The sequence below is a fragment of the Megascapheus bottae genome, chromosome 30 (assembly GCF_031878675.1).
Source record: "Megascapheus bottae isolate mThoBot1 chromosome 30, mThoBot2.hap1, whole genome shotgun sequence".
Taxonomy (NCBI): Eukaryota; Metazoa; Chordata; class Mammalia; order Rodentia; family Geomyidae; genus Megascapheus; species Megascapheus bottae.
Genome location: NC_143538.1, coordinates 11,045,387 through 11,058,521, shown reverse-complemented (window position 1 = coordinate 11,058,521; position 13,135 = coordinate 11,045,387). Strand labels below are relative to the sequence as shown.

The 13,135-nt window shown below is 40.6% G+C and overlaps 1 protein-coding gene across 4 annotated transcripts in view; it reads left to right on the top strand.

The window, feature by feature from the left end:
- The window catches only part of Chd2 (chromodomain helicase DNA binding protein 2), a 64,226-nt gene that overhangs the window by 27,677 nt on the left and 23,414 nt on the right, over positions 1 to 13,135 (top strand). For all 4 annotated transcript variants that reach the window (XM_090321317.1, XM_090321316.1, XM_090321318.1 and 1 more), the window contains 10 exons: positions 887 to 987; positions 1,430 to 1,474; positions 1,644 to 1,822; positions 4,093 to 4,217; positions 6,458 to 6,674; positions 8,497 to 8,586; positions 9,152 to 9,342; positions 10,079 to 10,267; positions 11,626 to 11,788; positions 12,430 to 12,582. In XM_090321317.1, coding sequence (XP_090177443.1) covers positions 887 to 987; positions 1,430 to 1,474; positions 1,644 to 1,822; positions 4,093 to 4,217; positions 6,458 to 6,674; positions 8,497 to 8,586; positions 9,152 to 9,342; positions 10,079 to 10,267; positions 11,626 to 11,788; positions 12,430 to 12,582 — 1,453 coding nt within the window. The remainder of the gene's footprint in view (positions 1 to 886; positions 988 to 1,429; positions 1,475 to 1,643; positions 1,823 to 4,092; positions 4,218 to 6,457; positions 6,675 to 8,496; positions 8,587 to 9,151; positions 9,343 to 10,078; positions 10,268 to 11,625; positions 11,789 to 12,429; positions 12,583 to 13,135) is intronic.

Genomic DNA, 13,135 nt, shown 5'->3' with positions numbered 1-13,135 from the left:
CATTTTGGATTAAGAAGATAAGTTACAGTGTAAGGGTAGGGAAGCCTGTAAAATAATGAAATGGAAAACAACACAACTATTAAGGATCTCAGATTTTGCCTTGATCATCTGAACATGTAGCCATACTTTGTGAAATTGTGACCTGAAGACACTACTTAATTTTGTATGTAGCTATTAAGTTTTTAGAATTAATAGTTAACTTGCTCATGGGGTATTATGTAGGCATCATCTCTTTGTCTTAACAATAAAGATGTGAGGTTTGTAATTTGTTGGGAAGAGTGAGGCACAGAAGTAACTCTGCATATGAACTGAGGATTTGAATTTTGGCTGCCCAGTTTCAGGGCCATCTCTAAGAATGCTGTTATTTTTCTGTGCCTAGGCTGGCATGACTTAGCTGTGAAGTGGTGACATTTTAGGTTATGGTGCACTTGGGTATAATTTGCAGATAGAGTGTTGTTGTTTTTTTTTAAATCACAGACTTGAATACAAAGTTTATTAAAGGAACAGATGGAAGCAATTAAGTTTTCTTTTTTTGTCAGGGTGTATGTGTCTCCGTGTGTTGGGGTTTGAACTCGGGGCCTCATGCTAGAAGGGCCTATCTCCAGCCTGGATTTTTGCTAACCAGCAGCATGTTTTGTTTTTTTTTTTTTGAGATAATATCTTGCTTTCCCTTTGCTTCCAAGTACTTGCTACTATTCCTAACTTTTGTTGATAACTTATCTCCTGAGTTTTACCTCCAGTTTTAGCCTTCCAAGTAGCTGAGATTACTGGCAGGAACCACTGGTACCAGGCATAAGTTTCCCATTGTACCTTTGATTTTTGCTCTGAGGATGTGTATAGAGTCCGCGAGTCTGATTGGTATGTTCCCTTTCTGGCTTCTGTCCAGGTTAGGAAAAGTGTCTCCTGAAGATGTGGAATATTTCAATTGCCAACAAGAGCTAGCCTCAGAGTTGAATAAACAGTATCAGATAGTAGAAAGAGTAATTGGTAAGTACATTGAAACTGAGTTTATCCATGTTTAAACTAAAAAAATAACATCTTTTGGTTTTGGGCTAATGTAAATATACATTTTATAGATTTGTTGGACAGACACATTTATTTATTTAGTGCTGGTACTGGGACTTGAATTCAAAGTTTTCATTCTTGCTTAAGTTTTTCACTCAGGGCTGGTGCTCTATCATTCTAGTTGTGGGTTTCTTGTTAACTGAAGATTAGAGTCTCAGATCTGTCGGGCTGGCTTCAGATCTTGATCCTTAGATCTCAGCCTTCTGATTTAGCCATGAGCCTCTTAATCTTAATCTAGGCCTACAGATGGCAGCCATCAGTTTCTGAAGCAAAAACCAGCAAGGTTTATCCATAAATTTGGGTGTAGGCATGAGAGGAGTATCAGGTAATGTTTGTAATTTTTTTTTTAATTCATTTTTCAAAGCTGTGAAGACAAGTAAATCTACTTTGGGCCAAACAGATTTTCCAGGTAAGAGATCTTTTTTTTTTTTTTTTAAATTGTCAGTGTTGTTTAGCATTTAAGACTCTTAATTTTTCAGATTCCTTAAAGTGTTGAGATGTAGTTTTCATTGGTTATACATCAAAAACGATATCACTCTCACGTTGAGTTGATGTCCACATTTTTATATATGCAATAGCTCATAGTCGGAAGCCAGCACCTTCCAATGAACCTGAGTATCTGTGCAAATGGATGGGGCTGCCCTACTCAGAGTGCAGCTGGGAGGACGAGGCCCTCATTGGCAAGAAGTTCCAGAGCTGCATCGACAGTTTCCACAGTCGGAACAACTCAAAAACTATCCCGACGAGAGAATGCAAGGTTAGTCACCGTTGATTTCTGGCTGTTTTTGAGGGGCACTAGAAAGGTTTAGTTACATAGATAATGAGAGGCACAGATATTACAAGAGAAAGGGATGGTTCCCATCCTGAAGTGAAGAGCAATATGTAAAGTAAGAGGACCAGCTTCGCTAACCCCTTTAGTAAGGAATACTTGAAGGAAAGATGTAGACAGGAACTCTGAGTTATAAACTAAATCTACAAGCTTTTCTTCCTCTACTTATTTTGAATATACTGAGGTTTGAACTTGGGGCCTTCGCTTGTTAGGCAGAGCCATGCCTCCAGCACATTTTGTTCTGGCTACTCCTCTCTGCCCCCGTCCTGGGGCTTTGAACTCAGGGCCTAAGCACTGTGCTTAGGCTTTCTCAAGGATTGAACCCTACCTCTTGAGCCACAACATCAATTCTAGCTTTTTCTATGTATGTGATACTGAGAAATCCAACCCAGGTCTTCATGCTTGCTGTGTGAGCACTCTACCACTGGGCCAAACTCTTGGCCCCTGTTCTGGCTACTTATGAATAGGATCTTTTTGTCTAGGCCAGCCGGGACTGTAGTTCTGTTTATGCTTTCCTCATAGCTGGGATGGATAGGCCCATGCCGTAATGCCCAGCTTTTTCTGTTGAGATGTGCCTTGTAATCTTTGTGCCCAAGCTAATCTTGCACCACAATCCTCTCATTCTCTGCCTTTCAACCCACCAGCACTATAGTATAGGTATAGGCCATCACACCTGGCTAATATATATTAGGTTTATAATTTGCTGTATTGGCTGCAGAAATCCTTTTCCTTTATTGGAATTTATTAATTTGGAAAATAGACAAATTGGTTCCTTAATGGTAATAAACACATGTATCAAACATGGTGAAAGCTAGCTAGTGTGTGATTGTGGGTTACATGAGTGTGATGGAGAGTCTAAGGTCAGAGAAGTACAGATGTGTAGAAGCCTCTGAGGCATCATTGAAGGTCATTGAAGGTGTCTTAGAGGAAATTGGTGCCTCAACTGTCAGCTGGCACTTGAATAGATTTGTGTTTGATAGCCAAGAAGGGGCCCAGGGATTTTTCTTGCATGAGAGGTTTTTTGTAGTAGAGAACTAGAGGAGAAAGGAGAGAAGAGTCGTGTGGGGAGAGAAAGAGATCTTGCACATAAGTGTAGATATGGTTTTGGTGAGTCAGCTCTATTTCTATCAAAGCTTGTGTGTCTTGACTCCTTTATGGAAGGGCATCTTGACTTTATCCTACAGCCATCAGTGTGCACTGAGTAGAGGAGCAGGGTGGAAGCATGTTGTATTTAGAAAGCTTCATCTAATGGCAGAGTGTAGGAGGCTGGTATTAGAAGACTCAGCCAGTAAGATGTCATAGAACAACATGAATGAAGAATTAGCATGAAGGATGTAGCTGTGGCATGGAAGGATTGGATGCAAGAACCATGATGAAGCAGTTTGGCCAGAGTGGATGGATGGCTGGTGTTTGGAGGGTGAAGGTCAGATTCCATTCATTCCTAGGCCTTTTATGTAGTAGAGCTAAAGTTACTGATACCCACATTAAAGGTAGGATGATATCTCTTGTAACAGGCTCCATAGATCACTGATGCTCCTAAAAAAAGATTTTTTTTTTACTGAATAAAATTGTGTAGATATACCTTGGTTAAATTTTGGCCAAACTGAATTATCCACAGAATCCATAACTTGTGTGTACAGCAGAGACTTTACCTTTCTTGAAGTCTGTTCTTCAGAACTTTGTTGATGAAAATAGCACTTTTCCCTTTAGAAAATGAAAGTAGACTGGTTCAAAGCCAGCCCGGGCACAAAAGGACCTGAGACTCTCCAATTAACCTCTAGAAAAGGGAAGTGGGGCTTGGCTCAAGGGTAGGGTGGTAGCCTTGAGCTGAAGAGCTGAGGGACAGCACCCAGGCCTAGTTCAAGCCCCATGACACACACACACACACACTTACACACTAAGGTATCACGAAGATAACTAGAATGACAGCAGACTCTCATGCCATATAACAATGATGTAAAAGTAAGGAGCTATTTAATGTTCTTCACAAACTTGTTTACGAAAAGAAGCAGGAGAATTGCAGGTCATTTTGTTTCAAGGTGGAATCTTGAATGTGAGGCTGGGAAGGGGAGGTGGGAGTCGGGTGGGATTCAGATGGGAGAGTTTGACTTCACAGCACATCACTTGTGGCTCACACTGGAAGTGCAGCAGGGGGAACATTTTCTCACACTTGACTTTTCCTAATCTCTGTTTCTCAGGCCCTGAAGCAGAGACCACGTTTTGTAGCTTTAAAGAAACAACCGCCATACTTAGGAGGGGAAAATCTGGAGCTCCGAGACTATCAGCTAGAAGGCCTCAACTGGCTTGCGCATTCCTGGTGCAAGTAGGTAGAAAATAGGTTTGAAATTTTCTCACTGCTTTTGGCATTTTTTTGCTATCCTAACTCATGGAGGCATTGAAAAATTTAACCATTAATCAAGGCAGACATGTTGTCTCTGTGTTTGTGGAGTAATTAATGTAAAACGTTCCGGAAATGCCTTGGTGCAAATTTCTTTGCTCACACATAAGATCTTAATTTTATTTTTTAAAAAAGTAGTAAAGCAAAAATCGATTTTTGCAACTCAACTATAGCCTGAAATACATGGTTTTATTTTTATTTTACTTTTAAATTCTTTTACTTTTTTTTTTTTTTGTCAGTTATGGGTCTTGAACTATGCGGGAGGTCTGGGTGCTATCTCTGAGCTCTTTAGCTCAAGGCTAGCACTCTACATTCATTCATTTATTTATTTAGTGGTCCTGTAGTTTGAACTCCAGGCTTGTTTTTATTAGGCCTGTTCAAGCCACCTAAAACATGCAGTTTTTTCATCAACATTGGAAAGATGGTTTCTAGTTACAGAGTCATTTATGATTGTTTCCAAAGTGAAGTACCCAGGCCTAATGGTTGAGTGCTTGCCTAGCATGCACAAAGACCCGGGTTTGATTCCTTGATACCACATATACATAGAAAAAGCCAAAAATGGTGCTGTGGCTCAAGTGGTAGAGCTATACCCTTGAAAAAGCCCCAGGACAGTGCTCAGGCCCTGGGTTCAAACCCCAGAACTGGCAAAAAACAAAAACAAAAAACCAATAAAAAAAAGTGAAGTATTTCTTACTTTGTCCTATAAAGTCTGATCCGGTATTTAATATTTAGTTATGAAAAATTGTGGTGCTTCAGTTTGTGTGACTGAGAACATGGGTCTCACATATCCATTCTGATTGCTTGGAAATAAACAGTGTTGCTTTCAGAGTGCCTCCTGATCTTTCTAAAGGACAGGTAAGAATGTGGCTGAATGGGAACCGACAGTGTTGGCACCCTTCTTTCTCCTGCCTTGCAAGCCCTGAAGGAAGGCAGGAAAGAGCTGTTGCAGTTGTGGTCAGGCGGCGCATGAAGGCAGCCAGGCTGAAGGCAGTGTGGGAGTGGGAGCCCAGAAGCCACAGCCGCCCAGCTGACAGCCTTGGGGTCGCCCATAAGCAGCCAGGGACCAAGAAGCAGCCCAAAGCTGTAAACGATGGAAGCAGATGCAGAGCTGTGAAGGTCCCACACTATCCTAGTCCCTGGGGTTAGAGAATTGCCAGAGCTCACAGCTCAGGGAAGACCCTGATCTACAGCATATTTTATTTTATGTTTTTAGTTTCAGCAGGTTTCCTTATTCCACTTCTGTAGGTGCATGAAAGTACGTCTGCCACATTTACCCTCATTCCCCTTCTCCCTGCTGCTACCTTGTAGCAGAGCCTGTTTAATCCCTGTCACTAATTTCTTATACTAATTGTATTAAGGGTCCAGACTATAAAGAGTTTTTTTTTTTTAAATGTTTGTAACCTTATGTCATACGTAGATGCCTAATTTCCCACCTAAGAGCTACTTTGTGCTTCCCACAAATTTTCCAACTCTGGCTATTATTATTTTTAGTTCTTATTAAGTTGGAGCAATTAAAAAAATTGATCTTTTATTGGAATCCACTAGAGCAATGTTTCTCAAATGATGGTCCACGGAGCCCCTGTACCAGACTTTTCAAAGGTGCCTTTCAATCCCAAGGATCTGAAGCCCTTTTCCAATTGTCTCCATCCTAGGTGAGGTCTAGGGATCAGACCCTTAGATGCTTGCTGCTTAAGTGCAGTTGGTGCATTTGGATAGACTGGTAAACAGCTTGGGCATGCAGTGGAATGGAGAGGGTAAGCACTCATGAGTTGGGGTACAGGACAGGCCAACAGTCTGCTCATGGTTTTTGTAAAGATGGAGCTGAGGGTTACAGACTTGCCTACATCTATAATAATCTTCTCTATTAGAAAGGCTACCCCCTGGACGATTATATAATTCAGACCTCACATTGAAGATAAAGAACGTAGTCTGACTAGACTTCGATAATCCAGTTTCAAATATGCTTACAGATCACTTGCTGTTCTACTATTTATGGCTTCCTCTTTTATGTAGGAGTGCTAAGTAATTACAGATGAGAGGAATTGTGCCCAATCTGATGCTGTTCTCTGCAGTCAGTGTAAAGCCGTGGTCTCATTGGTATTTGTGCACTCACTGTTTGTCAATGAACTAATGATTGTTTTGTTTTTACTTTTTTCTTACTGCAGAAGTAACAGTGTAATCCTTGCTGATGAAATGGGCCTAGGGAAGACCATCCAGACCATATCATTCCTCTCCTACCTGTTCCACCAACACCAGCTGTATGGACCCTTTCTTATAGTCGTCCCTTTATCCACCCTCACCTCATGGCAGAGGGAGTTTGAAATCTGGGCACCAGAGATTAACGTAGTGGTTTACATAGGTGACCTGATGAGCAGAAATACGGTGTGTAAACAAAAAGAGTTGGGATAGAATCTGTGTTATAAATGTACTTGGGAAACTGATCTAAGTGTTTTGTAAAGTTATTTATAAAAAGCTTCAGTAAAATTGCTCTTAAAACACTATGCTATGTCCCCAATATTAGAACTTGTGCAGATGTGTTTTAAAACCTTCACATACTAGATTATAAAGAAAAACAACAGCAATGTATGCATAGGAATCTCTCTTAGTTGGATTGTACTATTATTTTTCTTGTCTGTTCTTTTTCTTTCCCTTCTTCCCTCTTTTCTTTCTTTTCTTTTTTGTTTTTAAACTGAATTGTATAAGATTGTAAGCTGGGATTAATACTTTGAGAAAAGTTAATATAATTGCTGTTTTTGCAGAGAGATATAATGGTTGTTCTTAGAATTGTTTCCCAATCTCTTAAGATGGTGAAGTAGCATGACTTACAAGAAAAATGAAAGAATACCTTTCCCATTTGCAAATAATAATTCTTTGCCTGGTACCTAACTTCCATTTGGGCACCCTGAATTTAGAACATGACGACCTAAATATACCTTCCTTTAGCAAATCTTTTCTTAGTAATTGCTAACTTTTTGTAATGTACTTTGTCTTCGGCACTTGCTGGATATTGCTTGGGATCTTGGCAGTCATGAGAACTAGACGACTGATGAAGACACTGACTCAGGATCTAATCCTGGCCCCAGGGCAGCGAGAGTAGGGTAGCAGAGGAGTTGGGATGTATTTGGTATTTGGTCCCAGAGCTCTGTTCTTTTGCCATTTGATGTAAAGTTGTCTCTAGGAGAGTACTTGTAGTAAGGGTAAATCACCAGCAATTTGTATGCTGTGAACATTTTCTTACTTTCATGTTCTCGTTTATTAAATTATCATTAAAATGATAAAAGTTGGTAGCGTATTTGCTCAGCTCACACGAGACCCTGGATTTGATCCCCTGCACCCTTGGGGGAAAAACATTGTTCTTCAAAAATCATAGCAGATCTGATTCCCTTAATGTTCATTCTCTAAGAATATAGACATTGTTTCATTAATTCATTAAAAAGATTATCTAGCAAAAAAAGTTAAAAAAGATGAAAAACAGCTGTAAGCGTTCTTTCTAAAGGTAAAAGCAAATCAAGAAAGTAAACTAAGAAACTGTCCTTTCAGAGAGTTAGTTTTCTTTGAGGTCTCTACTATACTAGTCTTTATCTCTGGTCATTATTCTGATTTCTGGTTTCTAACTTGACAGACTGAAAACTTTATTAGCCATTGTGTTTTCTGAGTACTGGCTGTACTTTGATATGGGTACATTAGTTTTTTGGTTTTTGGTTTTGTTTTTTTTTTTTGTATCAAATTGCATTTTAATTCTGTTAGCCTCCCTTTCCTTTTTTTGGGAGACCTGTCTATTCTGACTAATGAAATTCCTGATGGACCAGAGGATAGATTTTATTTCTTAGTAATAAGTATCGTCCTACCTTGAGTAAGTAATGAAACTTTAGATAGCAAGGAAATTCTAGGGATCTGAGAAGTCACTATTTTAGTTCAGTTCATCAATTGCCAGTGAATGTATATTCTTGATTAAATATTTCAAGGGGTACTACTTATTTGAATTGGATAGTGAAGTATTAGTGATCTACCATATTTTAATTCTCTTACACTTGGGTTACTTAAGTCAGTTAGTTCAAATTGTACTGACTGTTCATTAAATTTTTGATGTTTCTTGTTTTTGTTTTTTTCAAATTTGGCATGTTCCTATTACATCTGTCACAAGACATGTTTGACAAAAAAGTTCAAATAGAAATTGTGTCTTAAATACCATTTTCTTTTACAGATACGGGAATATGAATGGATTCATTCCCAAACCAAAAGACTGAAATTCAATGCACTTATAACAACATATGAGATCCTCTTAAAAGATAAGGTGTGTGATTAGCAGCTAAGAAGTTAAATCTCTTCAAGATTATAAATAGGAACCAGGACCTTTGAATTGAAGAGGAACTCGTGTTGCCTAGTCTTCTCCCCTTATGGTAGTTGTAGAAACTGGGCACCTTGCCATCCTTGTTGAGGTCTAGAACAGTTGATAGGAATGTTCTCCTTTTTAACAGTTACTAAGTAATATACGTGGTAACAATAACAGTCAGTCATGTTCATTTTGGTAGCTCTTGGTATTTCTGTACTTCAGACAGACAAGAAATCATATGGGATATTTAAAACTTTTTGCTCGTTTTGTTTTTGCTCCGCATACCAGTTTCTGTGTTTTTTCCTGGTCTAAGACACTGCCCGTACCTTTTAGGTGATGAGGTACTCTGTAGACACCAATCTGACAATGAACAGAAGAGTCCTAATATTTACTAAGTCAGTGGAGAATGAATGGGTCTTTGTGTACTTCTGTGATGGTATTTGTACAGAGCTAATTAATGCTAGAAATCCCTGTAGGGGTTCGGGGTTCCTTTCTGACCTGATGGTTCGTTTTGCTTTTACTTTAGACGGTGCTGGGCAGTATTAACTGGGCCTTTCTGGGAGTGGATGAAGCCCATCGGTTGAAGAATGATGACTCTTTGTTGTATAAAACTCTGATTGATTTCAAGTCCAACCATAGGCTCCTGATTACTGGCACCCCTCTTCAGAACTCCCTCAAGGAGCTGTGGTCCTTGCTGCACTTTATTATGCCGGAGAAGTAAGCGCCTTCCTGTGCATATTTTAAAAGAGGCTAAATGGATCTGAAACGCCAGTGCTGTTTCATGTGTTTGAGTAGGCTATAGGGAAAACAGATGGTGACACAAAACATCCAACGGAGGTAGAAACATTAGAAGCTTCTGTAGGGACAGAGGGCATCGATATTAGCCAGTTAAGGAGGATAGTGAAGTGTCTACTAAAATTTTTAGTGAAAGCACTTGGGAAACAATTGTTAGGTAGAAACAGGGAGGCCTCTATTGTGTAAGGTAATGTATTGAATTTAAAAATGTATTTTATTTAAAAACTTTTAAAATTTAGTTTTTAAAATCAAACTTAAAATTTTCTTACTCAGGAGCTAGTTCTAGATAAATGTTGTCTTTTCTTCTTAGTACCATTAGTTTTTTTTTTTGTCATGGGGCTTGAATTCTGGGCCTGGGCGCTGTCCCTGAACTCTTTAGCTCAAGGCTATCGCTCTACCCCTTGAGTTACAGTGCCACTTTCAGTGTGCTAGTGGAGATAAGAGTCTCATGGTCTTTAGTGCCCAGGCTGGCTTTGAATCTAGATCCTTAGAGCTCAGCTTTCTGAGGAGCTAGGATTACAGGCATGAGCCACTTTGCAGGGATTTTTTGTTTTTTTTTTTAAACAGGCCCCTCACCCACTCATTTCCTTGTAGAAGAAAGTTACAAAAATGGCTTTTCCTTCTATATAACTAAGTAACACTTTTGGTCTTTCCCTAGATTTGAGTTCTGGGAAGACTTTGAAGAAGACCATGGGAAAGGGAGGGAGAATGGCTACCAGAGTCTTCATAAGGTGCTAGAGCCGTTCCTTCTCCGGAGAGTCAAGAAGGATGTGGAGAAATCTCTGCCTGCCAAAGTGGAGCAGATTCTCAGAGTGGAGATGTCAGTTCTCCAGAAGCAGTATTACAAGTGCGTGAGTTCATGTTGGTTGAGCCTAAAGCTAGTGAGTGATTAGTGTCATAGATCTACTAGGCAGGCAAAACACTGGTATTCGTTCTTTGTATAAATTTAAATGGAAATTTAAATTTAGTCAAACACATACAGAAACATGTTCAGAAAGGTTTTTTCCCTTTGGGTAAGTTTACACGGTGCTTTTAGTTATGTGAGTGGACTGAAGTAGATGCTAGTTCTTAATACCTATGCACTACCGATATTTACCTAGTCACTAAGCTTCTGCCGTGTACCAGGCATTCTGTTAAACACTGGGAATGGAAAGATGAATGGGACACACCCCTGCTAGAAGCCTTCAGTGGCATAGAAGACAGACGAGGGCTAAGTCGTTATGTTACTCTGTGGTGTAACGGGGCAGGCATGCACAGATCCCGCCTGCCTTCCGAGGGTTTGCTTACCTCTGTGCTAGTTAGTCAAAGGCGAGTACCTTGCTCCTTTAGTATTTCAAACGGCATGGATAATATGCGTGCTTTAGATTAAAGTAAAACCAAAATACTGGTTTATAATGTACTTGTAATGGGCTGTCAGATTTTAATTTTCAAAACTTATCTAACCATACTGATGTTTATTTACTTACCATGCCTGTGTTGGTAGAGATCAAGCCCAGGGCCACAGGTGTGTCAGGAACACGTTCCACCACAGAGCTTCACCTGGAGCCTTTCAAGTTTTTTGGTTTTTGTTTTGGGTTTTTTTGAAATGGTACTGCGGTTGCTGTGCAAGTACTTTTATCACGTGGCTACCCTTCTATCCCAAGAAATTCTCTTGAATCATGCAGACTTTAGCCACAATCTTTATTTTTCATTTATTCATACTTGTATACACATACTTTTAAATTTGTGTGTGTATTTCTGTTGGTGTCTATGTGTGTATGTCTTCATACACACATCGATGTATGTAAATATGTAAATATATGTATTGTTTTTGTCTTTCCATCGCCTACTGAGAGAGTTATTACTTAAGATGTGAGTCTCTGTGTTGTGGTACCAGTACTGGGGCTTGAACTCAGGACTTCTTGGCCCTTGCTTGGTTCTTTTCCTTAGGCTAAGATGCTACTGTCATATCACATGAGTCACATCTCTACTTGTTTTATTTGGAGAACGAGGAGTGTCTTGCATTTGTGTTCCCCAGCTGGCTTTGAACTTGGATCATTACGTTTCAGCCTCATGAGTAGAGAGGATTATAGGCATGAGTCACTGGCTCCCAGCTTTCCTTACTTTCTATCTTTCTTAGATCTCTTTTTTTTAAGTAATATTTTATATATATCTGGTGCCCATACCATTTGAATCCGATAGCATCATTATAACTTTAATTTGCAGATGGATTCTAACTAGAAATTACAAAGCTCTTGCCAAAGGAACGAGAGGCAGCACCTCTGGTTTCCTTAACATTGTGATGGAACTAAAGAAGTGCTGCAACCATTGCTACCTGATTAAGGCCCCCGAAGAGAATGAAAGGGAGAACGGGCAGGAAGTTCTTCTGGTGGGTACTGCCTCTTGTTCATGACCTTTTCCTCAAAAGTGAGTTTGTCTCTAGGGATGCATTTATCATCGAATGGCTGTTTGCTTCATTGATTGCTTGAAAAAGCATCTGGAGACGCTGAAAAACTGGATATGGTGGTGTTCACTTGGGATCTGAGCCCTTGAGATGCAGGAAAGGAGGATTGCTAATTTATAGCCGTCCCAGGCTACTTTCTCCCTCCCCCCCATCCCCCCGCAGGTAGGAGGAACACAGTTTAAGGCCAGGTAGGCTGTGGCCGATGTGCTGGTGCCTGCCATCCCAGGCAGCAGGACAAGCACAGGTCTCTGGGTGCACTGGCTTTTTTTGTCACCCTAATGACGGAGGTAAGCACAGATAGGAGGACTGCTGTCCAGGCCAGCCAATGTCATGCCAGTCCTTCCTGAGGCATGACAGATTAACCAGAAGGGTGGGCTGATGACTGCTTAACCAATGTGGATGAAGTATAAACGGGAGCCCTGAGTTCACACTGCCAAATAAAAAAGAACACAAAGTTAAATACCAGGAAACGACCTGGAAAGTAGTATAGTGGCACAGCCACTGGGCCTAGCAGAGAGTACTGAGCTGCGTGTATGTGAATGACTGGAGTCTCTCTCAAACTCCAGTCCCTGGTCCGGAGCAGCGGGAAGCTGATTCTCTTGGACAAGCTGTTGACTCGACTTCGAGAGAGGGGGAACCGCGTGCTCATCTTCTCCCAGATGGTGCGAATGCTGGACATCCTGGCAGAGTACCTGACCATCAAGCACTACCCTTTCCAGGTGAGGGGCGCCGTGACCCTCTGCTTGTTCAAGCAGAGCACCAAAACAGAGCAAAATGGGAGAGTCACATTTCCAGGACGGTCTCAGGCCACTTTATAATATGCTTTGTCTATTTGTATAAAGTTTTTTATAATGAAAATATTTAACAGCTATGTGACTATGAAGGTTATTCCTTTTTGTTGTTGATTGAAGGGCATTAACTTGGGCCCCTGGATATGTGCACCAGCGAGGCAGGTGCTCTAGCACTGGGCCCCACCCCCATCCCGAGGTGGTGTCTTATCTAAGATTATAGTCAAAGCAGAGTGGAGAAAGTGTGAACTGGATCTGAGAATGGAAGGGAAGGAGAAGTAGCGGTGTTAGCAGATGTTAAAGACTAACAAAGTATCCTGAAAGACACCACTGTATCACAACTGTGGTCTTTGGATGTGAACTTAACACTGTGGTGTCTTGTACAAAATTCTCTCTTAGTGCTTCTGGTTTCTGTGGGCTTTCATATCCACACAGTCTTGTAATCAAGAACGTGTCTCTTGGGGCCGGGAGTGGTAGAGTGCTT